Source organism: Salvelinus namaycush, chromosome 41, assembly GCF_016432855.1.
Source record: "Salvelinus namaycush isolate Seneca chromosome 41, SaNama_1.0, whole genome shotgun sequence".
Taxonomy (NCBI): domain Eukaryota; kingdom Metazoa; phylum Chordata; class Actinopteri; order Salmoniformes; family Salmonidae; genus Salvelinus; species Salvelinus namaycush.
In genome coordinates, this window is record NC_052347.1 from 10,292,882 (window position 1) to 10,306,051 (window position 13,170).

General features: G+C 41.9%; 1 protein-coding gene across 1 annotated transcript; it reads left to right on the forward strand.

Moving 5' to 3' along the window:
- The first annotated feature begins 4,274 nt into the window (after positions 1-4,274).
- Positions 4,275-8,463, forward strand: LOC120034497 (shiftless antiviral inhibitor of ribosomal frameshifting protein homolog). The gene is made up of 9 exons (XM_038981085.1): positions 4,275-4,672; positions 5,140-5,275; positions 5,914-5,963; positions 6,130-6,189; positions 6,512-6,553; positions 6,696-6,851; positions 7,078-7,181; positions 7,273-7,433; positions 7,597-8,463. Exons 1-9 carry the CDS (start codon positions 4,646-4,648, stop codon positions 7,812-7,814), a joined length of 954 nt encoding a protein of 317 aa, XP_038837013.1. The 5' UTR covers positions 4,275-4,645; the 3' UTR covers positions 7,815-8,463.
- The last annotated feature ends 4,707 nt before the right edge of the window (positions 8,464-13,170 follow it).

The following is a 13,170-nucleotide window of genomic DNA, read 5'->3' on the forward strand; positions in this document are numbered from 1 at the left end:
TCCCTACGGTGAAGCATGGTGGTGGCAGCATCATGCTGTGGGATGTTTTTCAGCTGCAGGGACTAGGAGACTAGTCAGGATCGAAGGGAAAGATGATTGGAGCAAAGTACAGAGAGATCCTTGATGAAAATTTGCTCCGGAGTGCTCAGGACCTCAGACTGGGGAGAAGGTTCACCTTCTAACAGGATAACGACCCTAAGCACACACCCAAGACAACGCAGGAGTGGCTTCGGGTCAAGTCTCTGAATGTCCTTGAGTGGCACAGCCAGATCCAGGGGAGAGAGGGAGGGGGGGGAGAGAGGGAGAGGGCCGGCAATTGCATTGGGGAACGTTCCTCCATGGCTGTTTCCTAAACAAAGTGTAGATGTGGACATGATTGAGGGCAGGAGATAATTGGGTGACATGAGACGGTGTGTAGAGTTTTTAATGATATAAGCAGATAGTTCAAAGGATCCAGTCAGTGGTAGGGTGGGGGCAGGGGTGTATATCCCAGATTTCAATGTTAGTGTATGTAAGCGGTTAACTGATTATGTGTCAGTGTATGCAGCAGAGTTGATGACCATGATTATAGGTTTGAGATGGGTGGAGGAGGTGAAACCACTCACGGTGGTGATCTGCTCTGATTTGGCTGCAGTGTTGGATAGTGTGAAGACGGGCAGGTCAGATAGGTTAGACTTGTTTAGTGGAGATGACGGTGCTGTTAATGGGATAGGAGAGGATGGGAGTGGTGTTGAGCTTTTGCTTGGTTCCCGCCCATGTGGGTGTGGAGGGTAATGTGAAGGCCGATGTGGTGGCTAAGAGTGCTGTGAGGAGAGAGGGGGTAGATATTCAGGTCCCGCTGGGCCACAGGGAAGTCAAATCCTTAATCCAGGCAAAAGGGTTCGATCTTTGGCAAAGGCAGTGGGATGCTAGGTATAAGGGGAGGAACATTGTTTGCGTGCACCGGTCAGTAAATAAAGAGGTGGGGAGTATGGGATGTAGGAGAAAGGAAGCTGTGTAGAGTAGACTACGGTTTGGGCACACAGGTTTGAATGCCACATTGTGGATGATAGGGAGACATGAAACAGGGCTGTGTGATGAGTGTTTAGTGGACGAAACAGTGGATCATGTGTTGATATTTTGTGAACGGTATGACGTACAATACCAGTCAAAAGTTTGGACACACCTACCTATTCCAGGGTTTTTCTTACTTTTAGAATAATAGACATCAAAACTATGAACTAACACTTATGGAATCATGTAGTAACCAAAAAAGTGTTAAATTCTAAATAAATCACAGACAGTGTCACAAGCAAAGCACCCCCACACCATCACACCACCTCCTCCATGCTTCACGGTGGAAACCACACATGCAGAGATCATCCATTCACCTACTCTGCATCTCAGAAAGACACGGCTGTTGTAACCAAAAATCTCACATTTGGGCTCATCAGACCAAAGGACAGATTTCCACTGGTCTAATGTCCATTGCTCGTGTTTCTTGGCCCAAGCAAGTCTCTTCTTATTATTGGTGTCCTTTAGTAGTGGTTTCTTTGCAGCAAATCCACCATGAAGGCCTGATTCATGCAGTTTCCTCTGAACAGTTGATGTTGAGATGTGTCTGTTACTTGAACTCTGTGAAGCATTTATTTTGGCTGCAATTTCTGAGGCTGGTAACTCTAATGAACTTATGCTCTGCAGCAGAGGTAACTCTGGGTCTTCCTTTCCTGTGGCGGTCCTCATGAGAAACAGTTTCATCATAGCGCTTGACGGTTTTTGCAACTGCACTTGAAGAAACTTTTCCATATTGACTTACATTCATGTCTTAAAGTAATGATGAACTGTCATTTCTCTTTGCTTATTTTAGTTGTTCTTGCCATAGTATGGACTTGGTGTTTTACCAAATAGGGATATCTTCTGTATACCACCCTTATCTTGCAAAACACAACTGATTGGCTCAAACGCATTAAGAAGGAAAGACATTTTACAAATTAACTTTTAACAAGGCACACCTTTTAACTAAAATGCATTCCAGTTGACTACATCATGAAGCTGGTTGAGAGAATGCCAAGTGTGCAAAGCTGTCATCAAGGCAAAGGGTGGCTACATTGAAGAATCTAAAATATAAAATATATTTTGATTTGTTTAACACTTTTTTGGTTACTACATGATTCCATATTTGTTATTTAATAGTTTTGATGTCTTCCCTATTATTCTACAATGTAGAAAATAGTAAAACATTAAGAAAAACCCTTGACTGGTAATGTAGATAGGGAGAGATTGTGTGAAACGGTTAGAGAGGCTGGACGGGGTTGGAGTTTGGGGGGAGTAAATGGGAGGGAAGTGGTATTTCACTTTCTTAGAGGAACAGGACTAATGAAGATAATTACATTTTGGTAGGCTGTGACTGGCCTTACACTCCAGTACAGTAGGTGGTGTATGCACCTTAAAAGTTGGATGTGATCCGCCAATCCAATCCCAAAGAAGAAGAAGCAGAGGGGGCTGGTTGGAACAGTTCACTTGAAAGGGGTTCTGAAGAGGAATCATGGAACAAGAGCAGGAATATTGGGACAGGGACACAGAAATGTGGATTTCTGAGGAGGAATGGAGGCGGAAAAAGAGGAAGAGGTGGTTGAAGAGAATGAGGAAAGCAGAAGATGGATTTGAATCTGAGGAAGAAGGCAATAAAAATGATGGGGTGTTGAGGATGATTAGTGTCAAACAGAGTGAGCCATGAGCCAGACTGAGTTCTAGAGGAGAAATTGAAGTGAATGAGGGCGAGTTAAGTGAGGTGGAAGGTGTGGTGAAGAGCTTGACATCGTTGGACAAAATACAAAATAATCTAGTTCAATAGGAATGACATTTTTGGAGAAAGTGGACCCTTGCCTTTTGGCAGATCCATTTGTGGTTTCAAGATGGGTGGGAAATGAGTTGGGTGCATTAGAATCCATGAAGGTAACCTGAAGTGGACTTTTTCTTTTTGTTTATGTTTCTTCTGACCAGACGGAGCAGGCGCTCCGTGTCACGCAACTTGGGTCAAGATCTATTTTGTGCTTTGCTCTTAGGAACAGGGCACCATTGAAAGGAGTGATTTCTGGGATAGCGTTAAGTGTGGCAGTGGGGCAATTGAAGTTGAAGATTTCCGGTGTTTGTGAAGCCCACTGTTTGGTGCGACACAGACCTGGTGGGGAGCGTGGTGAAACAGAGGAGTCACTGTCAGTCCTTTTGAGTTTTGAGTCAGAGTCTTTACCCGACAAGGTCATGTTAGGATATATCAGTTATCCTGTTTGAGCTTTTGTGGCGAATCCGTTGCGCTGTTTCAGGTACAATGTTTATGATTATGTCACAGCAGTGTGTAGGAGGGAGATTCCAAGATGTGAGAAGTGTGCCGGGGGGGCAGAGGATTGTGTAGTTTTGGTAAAGTTGTGTGTGTCAACTGTAGTGGTGCCCATGTTGCTGGGGATGGGAAGTGTCCGGTACGAGAGAGGCAGGTTGAGGTGGCCAGAGAGTAGTGCAGAAGGTGTTGTATGCTGAGGCAGTGAAGAAAGCAGAGGCGGATGGGTCAAAGGTGAGGAATCCTAAGAGGAGCCCAGTGAGTCGTAGATCTGTGCCAGCACAGAGGGAGAGGCCACAGTGTTTTCAGCTTCAGTGAGGCTGCCTTCTTAGCGTTCATAGCAATGGTTATCAACTGTACCGCAGAAAGGGAACGTAAATCACAGCAAATAGATGCTGCGGTGGCAGCTGCAGAGAAGTATTTGGGTATATGAGATTTGAATTCAGAAGAGTTACAGGGTGTGTTGAGTGGGGGTGTCCCGTCCTCCCAGGCCGTTGGCATGGTGTAGGAGCAGATAGGGTCAATGTAGTGGAATGGGGTTGTGGGTTTTTTAATGAGTGTAGCTGGCAGCTGGCTATATGAAATTTTGGAGATTTTTAAAAATTAAATAGCGCTATATAGTTGTAGGGTTGATTGGTGGTGAACGTATATATATATACATTAGGTATGTATTGTTTTGAACGTATCATTAGACTGGTCATATATATTTTTTATTCAAAAATTAAAAGGGGTAAAAAAATATATATATATAAAAAAATATATTTTTGTATAACGTGATTGAACATACATTACCGCACAGTAGGTGGCGAAATGCACAAACAAACTGTGCAAACGCCATGATACCAAATAATAAGAAGAAGAAGTAGTGGGGGCTGGTAGTGTGCTCATTGGTTGGTGTGTGTTGGTTTTTACGGTGTGTGGCGTGCGTGGGCGTGTGTGGACGCGTGGTACGTATGACCAGTCTAATGATACGTTCAAAACAACTCGGAACTGGGAACCCCGAAATCCGACTTCAGCGCGTTCAAAACAAATGGGAACTCGCACAAAAAAAACGAGCTCCGACTGGGAAAGGTCATCCAACTCGGAATTTCAACTCGGGAACTCGGGCCTCTTTCTCGAACTCCGACTTTAGTGATCCCGATGTAATGATATAACATCGTATTGTTCAAAGTTCCCAGTGGTTTTGAACGCGGCATTTTATCAAAGTGAAAGTTGTTAACGTTAGTCAACACACTGCAACTGCAGCGCTACAACTAAATAGATCGATTGTTGCAAAATATGTGGCCATAGAACGACATATACAAGGATAGAAAAGGCCTAGACGATAATAAAATGAGCTGTCTGCAAGATGAATTCGAGGTAGGCTACGGTAAACTTAGTTTTCATTTGGGCAATAACACTGTTTTATATGGTCAATTTGTATGCGCCTTTCTTTGTATTGTAGTCCTACGGATCCAATGTCCAATTTGTGTTTTGGTCGATGTGAAACTTTTAACGTTGGATAAGAATAGTGTTTTTTATCACATTTCTCATACGTTTAGCCTAAGCCTAAATAACGTCATCAAACACTATAGAGTTATTACACTTTATAAATAGGCCTATGTGGTTAGAGAGGACAGGGCAAGAGCAGTATGTTTCATTGTGCGTTGTGTTGTGATCTGTTTTTTAATAAACCATGACCTTAGGCTGCATTTGCATTTGTTGCAATGTTCTGTCGATCTTCCTGTTGAATGTGTCCGATCTTCTATTTTATTTACAACATGATTGAGTCCATCATGTTTATTTTAGATTATTATTGTCCTTTTCTTATTTGTCTGTTAACTCAGCTGGAGAAAAGTGTCCGGCGGTTCAGGGAGACATTCCATGGAAAGATAGCGGTGGAAAAGGCAACCTTACTGATGAGACGCTATGCCAACAACCATCAAATGGTCACCTGGGCAGTTATACTGAAGAAAGGCAACGGTAAAGAAATTGTTTACAGTAAATGCAAACCCCAGTCATACCACCATAGGAAACCCTATGGAATGTTTTCCAATACACTGGGTCCTGTAATAAAAAGCTTGTTCAATGGGGATTCTCCGTTAAATGTGCCCCTTAGTCAGAACTAGGATTCATCTGTCCTGGAAACTATCCCTTAAAGTGGCAATTTGCAGTTGCTACATCCATTTGTTGGACTTATGCATTTATGATATGTACCCATTGATTCTTGAACTGTGGTACCCCATCAGAACCCAAAATATAAGCTAGTTTTACTCCATTGTTTGTAAACAAAGTAAATGTAAACAAACGCTATATAGCCTCAAAACATGGTTAAAACTATAATTTTTATATCATGGATGGTCAGTACTTGCAGCCACAGCTCTGTGTATACATTGAAAAGTGGCTACATTTCTCCAGCCCCATCCCTACATTATTTACAGAAACAGGGGCGGGGAAGCCTCTTTGTTATTGTTTCAGCTGCTGATTGCCTCTTTAACCTCTCTATTCAGACATGATCTCTGGTGGTTTAACAACCATACCTATTTTATTTGCGTTAAAGGGTTGGCCATGTTGACAATCTAATCTCTGATTCTTCCTCTTTCTCTACTCTTGCCGTGCAGAGCTGGATGATGAGGACAGAAAATGCTTAGAGACGGATCAGGCTGTCAAGGTTACATTAATAAATGCCATACTATTCTCTGTCACATTATGTGTGTCTCTTTGGCTTAGGGGTGTATCCAGGAGGGTCTGTATTTCTTTGAACATGTGGTCTTTGTGGTCATAAACATGATAGTTCAGTTGTACCCTGACCCTTGACCCACCTCTCTCTCTTTCAGAATGTGGTGCAGAGACTCACAGCTGAGGACAGGGAACCTCTGGTCCCTCCTGCACAACAGGTACAACACAGTCACAGTGTTAGTTAGTCCTCTTTCATTGGGTTAAAGAGTCAATGTTCCTCAGAAGACATCTGGATTTCAGCATAATGCAAAAATCTCTGTTGATGTTGAAGTTCCGTATTCCATAACCATATTGGTAATGGTTAATAACACGTTGGGAATAGATTTGTGAGCTATTATAACAACACTGTTCAAGGGCTGAAAGAGGGAATAAAACTCCTATCATATTACATTGGTCCTATATCCAATCTGATAATCAGGTTGGTAAATTGGTTGCCTTGACTATTTCTAATTCTATGACTTACATTTGTCTTCCCTACAGCCCCGAGGAAGCAGACAGCCTGAAGACGATAATGATATCAAGGTCAGTCATCCACAGGCTATTTTCCGACTTTACTGGTAGGGAAAGAGATGACGGGTTAAGTTGATGGCTAACTGAAAGGTGTGTGTGCGCATGAGTGCGTCCCTGCCTTTATGTGTGTGGCTCGTGTGTGTTGAGTCTTCAGGAGCTGGGAGAGCGTCTGCGGGTCCTGCCTCTCACTGAGAAGAACAAGAGAATGTTTGATAATGCCCAGCGCCACCTCACCCCCTCTGTCCTGCACCAGTTTGCCTGCCAGACCTGTGACAAGGACTGGTGGCGTCGGGTGCCCCAGAGGAAGAGGGTAATGCTCTTCCATACATACCCACCTGGTATCCACCGTGGTCTTCACACATTGGTACACTGTTTGATATGCATGCCAAACCCATGCACAATAGTTCAAAAGTATTTCCCCATGCCTGTGTCTGTAACTGTGTTCCTGTTACCTTGTTACTTTGTCTTAGAATGTGTATTTCACATGGCCAGTTCATCTACTAACTGGGGCCTCCACTGACTGTCATCTCTCCTAGGTATCTCGCTGTCACCTGTGCAAGAAGAAATATGACCCTGTCCCTGATGACAAAATGTGGGGTATTGGAGAGTTCTGCTGCACCAAATGCACACGCTCCTTTAGGTAAAAGCTGGAGCTGTCCTGTACATGTGTGATTATGAAAAATTATAAATGTGATTTAATCTCTATGCACTTGGTTTGATTTGTCCATCAGAGGCTTTGGGAGGATGGATTTGGGCTCCCCCTGCTACTCCTGTCGAACTCTGGTGATCCCAACAGAGATTCTTCCTCCACGCAAGGGAGGGGTAGGAGTAGTAGGACCCAGAAAACCTACCCCACACAGCTGCCTCGCTGAGGACTGTTACAACAGACAAGGTTAAACCACACACACACACACACACAGGATTGCTGTACAGTGCAATGCACTGTGGTTTGTAGAGTGTGTTACTACAAACAAGTACCACCAGATGGCGTCCTTTTACATGTCTGTCTGGCTGCTGGCTCCAGCCAACTAACTGGCCTTGTACTTCCATGCCAGAGCCCCATGTTCCTGGGACAGAGTGTGTCCACCCCCGCAGTCGCCAGAGGAACAGGAAGCCTCGCGTGGTCAATCCCAGCTCCATCCACATCAGCTCCGGCTCCACCGTCAACACCTGCCTGAGCCAAGGAAGCCTGGAGAACCTGTACGACCTCATCATGGATGACATCAGAGAGGAGAGTGAAGAGGACAACACTAGTGGTAGCAGCAGCAGCTAGAGCAGCACTGATGTTACCAGTGACCAACAGTCGTGAGCAGCTTCCATGCTTCCCCAATGGTGCTTCCAACGATCAGGATATGATGGCTTACCTTAGGTTCACATTCAGTGTGGCATCTCATAGGCCTATCGACATAGTATTGGTTCTACTTTCCTTTCATTTTAAAAACCATGAAAATACTGTTCAATATTCACAACAGTCAGATGATATAAGTGAGATGATATAACTAGTTTCACGTTTTGCTTTTGGCTTTGTTTATGCTTATTGAAGTGTTGCCACGTGTTGTTGCTGCTGCTTTGTTAATGTCTGAATGACAACGGGAGATTGACCGCTCTGGCTACTGCCCAAAATTCTGACTTTACTTTTGGTTACCTATTCAGGAGTTAGCTTTCTAGTGATGTGTGTGTTCAAATAGATTTGTCATATCAACTTGAACAACAATATATTATAAAACACAAATAATGCATTTTGGTTTCCCCCCAAAAACACAAATAATGCATTATGAAATCTTACTATTATTAATTTTCAATACGACTCGGGTTCAAGTCAAATTGTATTTGCCACATGCACCGAATACAACAGGTGAAACGCTTACTTACAAGCCCTTAACCAGCAATGCAGAGTTTTTAAAAAAAATACGAAAATATTCAAAAACGTAACTGTAACGGCTGTCGGTAGAAGAAGGTGAGGACCAAGGTGCAGCTTGATACGTGTTCATATTATTTATTCGAAACTGAACACTAAATACAAAATAACAAAAGGAATAACCAAAACAGTTCTGACAGGTGATACAAACACTAAACAGAAAATAACCACCCACAACTAACAGTGGGAAAACAGGCTACCTAAGTATGGTTCTCAATCAGAGACAACGATAGACAGCTGCCTCTGATTGGGAACCATACCAGGCCAAAACATAGAAATACAAAACCTAGACATACAAACATAGAATGCCCACCCACATCACACCCTGACCAAACAAAAATAGAAACATACAAAGCAATCTACGGTCAGGGTGTGACAGTAACACAATAAAATAACAATAACGAGGCTATATATAGGGGTTCCCGGTACCGAGTCAATGTGCGGGGTACAGGTTAATTGAGGTAATATGTACATGTAGATAGGGGTAAAGTGACTATGCATAGATAATAAACAGCAAGTAGAAGCAGTGTAAAAAAGGGGGTCAATGCAAATAGTCAGGGTAGCCATTTGATTAACTGTTCAGGAGTCTTATGGCTTGGGGATAGAAGCTATTAAGGAGCCTTTTGGATCTAGACTTGGCGCTCTGGTACCGCTTGCCGTGCGGTAGCAGAGAGAACAGTGTATGATATGGGTGGCTGGATTCTTTCACAATTTTTAGGAGGAAAAATCACAGACATGCCACCGTGGATTTTAATATATCACTGTAAATAATTTAGAAGAGACCTGTACACCAATAAAGCACAGTGTATTCTGTTTGTTTAAGAATAACCTGAGAAAAACATTTACAGTGGGGTTCAAAGTTATTGATAAAGATTGACAAAGATAAGCAATATTGACTTTATAAACTAAAGAATTCAAATACTGAGCTATATTGTATGCGGAAAAAATGGGGAAATTATTATTTTATACTAATAATACAATTTCTCAGAGAAAGAGATGTTGTTTAACAAGTAATATTTTTTTTTCTCAAAAGGGTAGTGGTCAAAATTATTGACACCCCTAAAGATTCTAATAAATAAAATAGTCAAATGTTCCTAGCACACAATGATTACATCAAGCTTGTTACTACAAACTTTTTGGATGCATTTTCAGTTCGTTTAAGTTGTGTTTCAGATCATTTTGTGCCCAATAGAAATTAATGGTAAATCATGTATTGTGTCTTTTTGGAATCACTTTTATTGTAAATAAGAATATAATGTTTCTAAACACTTCTACATTAATGTGGGTGCTACCTTGATTGCGGATAATCCTTAATGAATCGTAAATAATGATGAGGGAGAAAGTTACAGAGGGACTAAACTCCTAGGTATAACATTGGATGGTCTACATGTACATACTACCTCAATCAGCCTGACTAACCGGTGTCTGTATGTAGCCTCGCTACTTCTATAGCCTCGCTACTGTATATAGCCTGTCTTTTTACTGTTGTTTTATTTCTTTACCTACCTATTGTTCACCTAATACCTTTTTTGCACTATTGGTTAGAGCCTGTAAGTAAGTATTTCACTGTAAGGTCTACCTACACCTGTTGTATTTAGTGCACGTGACAATTAAACTTTGATTTGATTTGAATTATCATTGGATGGTCAATTATCATATTGACTAAGTTGTTGTGAAGATGGGGAGGGGTATGTCCCATCTTGATTACTGTCCGGTAATATGGTCAAATGAAGCAAAGAAAAACATAGCAAATCTGCAGCTGTTTGAAAACAGCAGCACGCCTTGCCCTTACAGTGCATTCGGAAAGTATTCAGACCCCTTGACTTTTTCCACATTTTGTTACGTTACAGCCTTATTCTAAAATTGATTCAATTGTTTTTTCTCATCAATCTACATACAGTACCCCATAATGACAAAGCAAAAACAGGTTTTTAGACATTTTTTCTCATTTATAAAAAAAAAAAATACAAAACTGAAATATTACATGTACATAAGTATTCAGACCCTTTACCTCAGTACTTTGTTGAAGCAACTTTTGGCAGCGATTACAGCCTTGTATGACACTACAAGCTTGGCACACCTGTATTTGGAGAGTTTCTCCCATTCTTCTCTGGAGATCCTCTCAAGCTCTGTCAGGTTGGATGGGCGTCGCTGCACAGCTATTTTCAGGTCTTTCCAGAGATGTTCGATCGGGTTCAAGTCCGGGCTCTGGCTGGGCCACTCAGGGACATTCAGAGACTTGTCCCGAAGCCACTCCTGCATTGTCTTGGCTGTGTGCTTAGGGTCGTTATCCTGTTTGAAGGTGAACCTTCGCCCCAGTCTGAGGTCCTGAGTACTCTAGAGCAGGTTTTCATCAAAGATCTCTCTGTACTTTGCTCCATTCATCTTTCCCTCAATCCTGACTAGTCTCTCAGTCCCTGCTGCTGAAAAACATCCCACAGCATGATGCTGCCACCACCCTGCTTCACCGTAGAGATGGTGCTAGGTTTCCTCCAGACGTGACGCTTGGCATTCAGGCCAAAAAGTTCAATCTTGGTTTCATCAGACCAGAGAATCTTGTTTCTCATGGTCTGAGAATCCTTTAGGTGCTTTTTGGAAAATTCCAAGCGGGCTGTCGAGTCTTTTACTGCGGAGTGGCTTCCGCCCAGCCACTCTACCATAAAAGCCTGATTGGTGAAGTGCTGCAGAGATGGTTGACCTTCTGGAAGCTTCCCCGATCTCCACAGAGGAACTCTGGAGCTCGGGGATCGGGGATCGGGTTCTTGGTCGCCTCCCTGATCAAGGCCCTTTTCCCCCGATTGCTCTGTTTGGCCGGGCGGCCAGCATTTCTGTTTTTAATTTTTAATAACTAACCTGCAACAATTTCTAAAAACCTGTTTTCGCTTTGTCATTATGGGGTATTGTGTGCAGATTGATAAGGATTTTTTTTTTGTTAAATCAATTTTAGAATGAGGCTATAACTTAACAAAACGTGGAAAAGGGGAAGGGGTCTGAATACTTTCCGAATGCACTGTAACTACATAACATCAACAACATGCATGCCAATCTTTCCTTGTTGAGGGTTAAAGAGAGATTAAAGTATTCTCTTGTAGTTTTTATGAGAAATATTACTTTGATGAAAATTCCAGATTGTCTGCATAATCAAATAACATACATCTCAGACACCCAAATGTACCCCACAAGACAGGGGACTCGCCACAGTATTATACAGAGCCATGATTGCATGGAACTCCCTTCTATCTCCAATTACTCAAGCAAACATCAAAATGACCTAAAAATGTTTTATAAAACAACATCTCATGGCACAATAGGGACTGTGAAATGACACACACTGACACACTCTAACGCAGTCTAAGGCACTGCATCTCAGTGCTAGAGGCGTCACTACAGGCACCCTGGTTAGATTCCATGCTGTATCACAACCGGCCGTGATTGGGAGTCCCATTTGGAGGCGCACAATTGGCACAGTGTTGTCCGGGTTAGGCCGAAGAATTACTGACTTGCCTAGTTAAACAAAGTAAAAAAAAATATATATATATACACACATTCTTTAGTTGTATTGTTTGTATATTGTTGTATTTTACATTTGTGTGATGGTTCTTGTCTAGCAGTGTATCAGTGTTGTGTTACTTGTCGTGTTCTATGTTTTTGTGTGGACCCCAGGAAGAGTAGCTGCTGCTTCGGGAAAAGATCATGGGGATCCTAATAAACCAATAAAACCAGCAGTCATTCAGGATTTTCTGACACAATACATTAATTACCATTAATTTCTATTGGGCACAAAATAATCTGAAACACAACCTAAACAAACTGCAAATGCATCCAACAAGTTTGTAGAGTCACAAGCTTGCTGTATTCATTGTTTGTTAGGAATATGGGACCAAATACTAAACTTTTGACTACTTTATTTTTACAATTCTTTGGGGGTGTCAATCATTTGGACCCCTACCTTTTCGAGAAAAAAGGTATTACTTGTTAAGCAAAATCAATATTTCTTTTGCAATTGTATTACTATACAATTATATAATTTCCCACTTTTTTTTGAGCATACAATATAGCTCAGTATTTGAATAATGTATTTTATACAGTCATTATTTCTCAACTTTATCAAGGGTGTCAATAATTTCAGACCCGCTGTACACACTCTTTTGCCCCTGTGAAATAATTTTAGTTTGCCAAATTGAAGCATATGGAAAGCAGTTAGGAGCTTGGAAATGCCTCAGGGATGAATCTATTTACAAGGTTATCTTTTCCCCGAAGAAGGAGTAAAAGTTTATTGCTGATTTATAAATGATCTATAAAATAACTTAGTTATATTGTTATTACTTTAATTGAAATGGCATCACAGTATGTGTTACCCTGCTATCTTCATATAATAAACAGTAGGTGGGACTAAATGGTAAGATCCTGCTGAGTATTGAATACACAACTCATTCATTGACTGAATACAGTGGCTTGCCATCCCATGTGTGATTTAACACTCCTTATCTTCCGATGTGACAGTTATAGTTTAGTGAAAAGGGGTTGACTTGATTATAAAGCCCACAGTGCGTCAGTAGTTCACCACACAGTAGCTAGTGGTGTGGAGAGGAGATGAAGGCAGATACCTCTCAGTGACTCGCTCTTTAAAAGACAATTTCCTAACAGGGTGTGGGTGTACCTCACAGCTCAGTCTGGCAGGTAGTGAGATCTAGCCCATCTGTGACACACA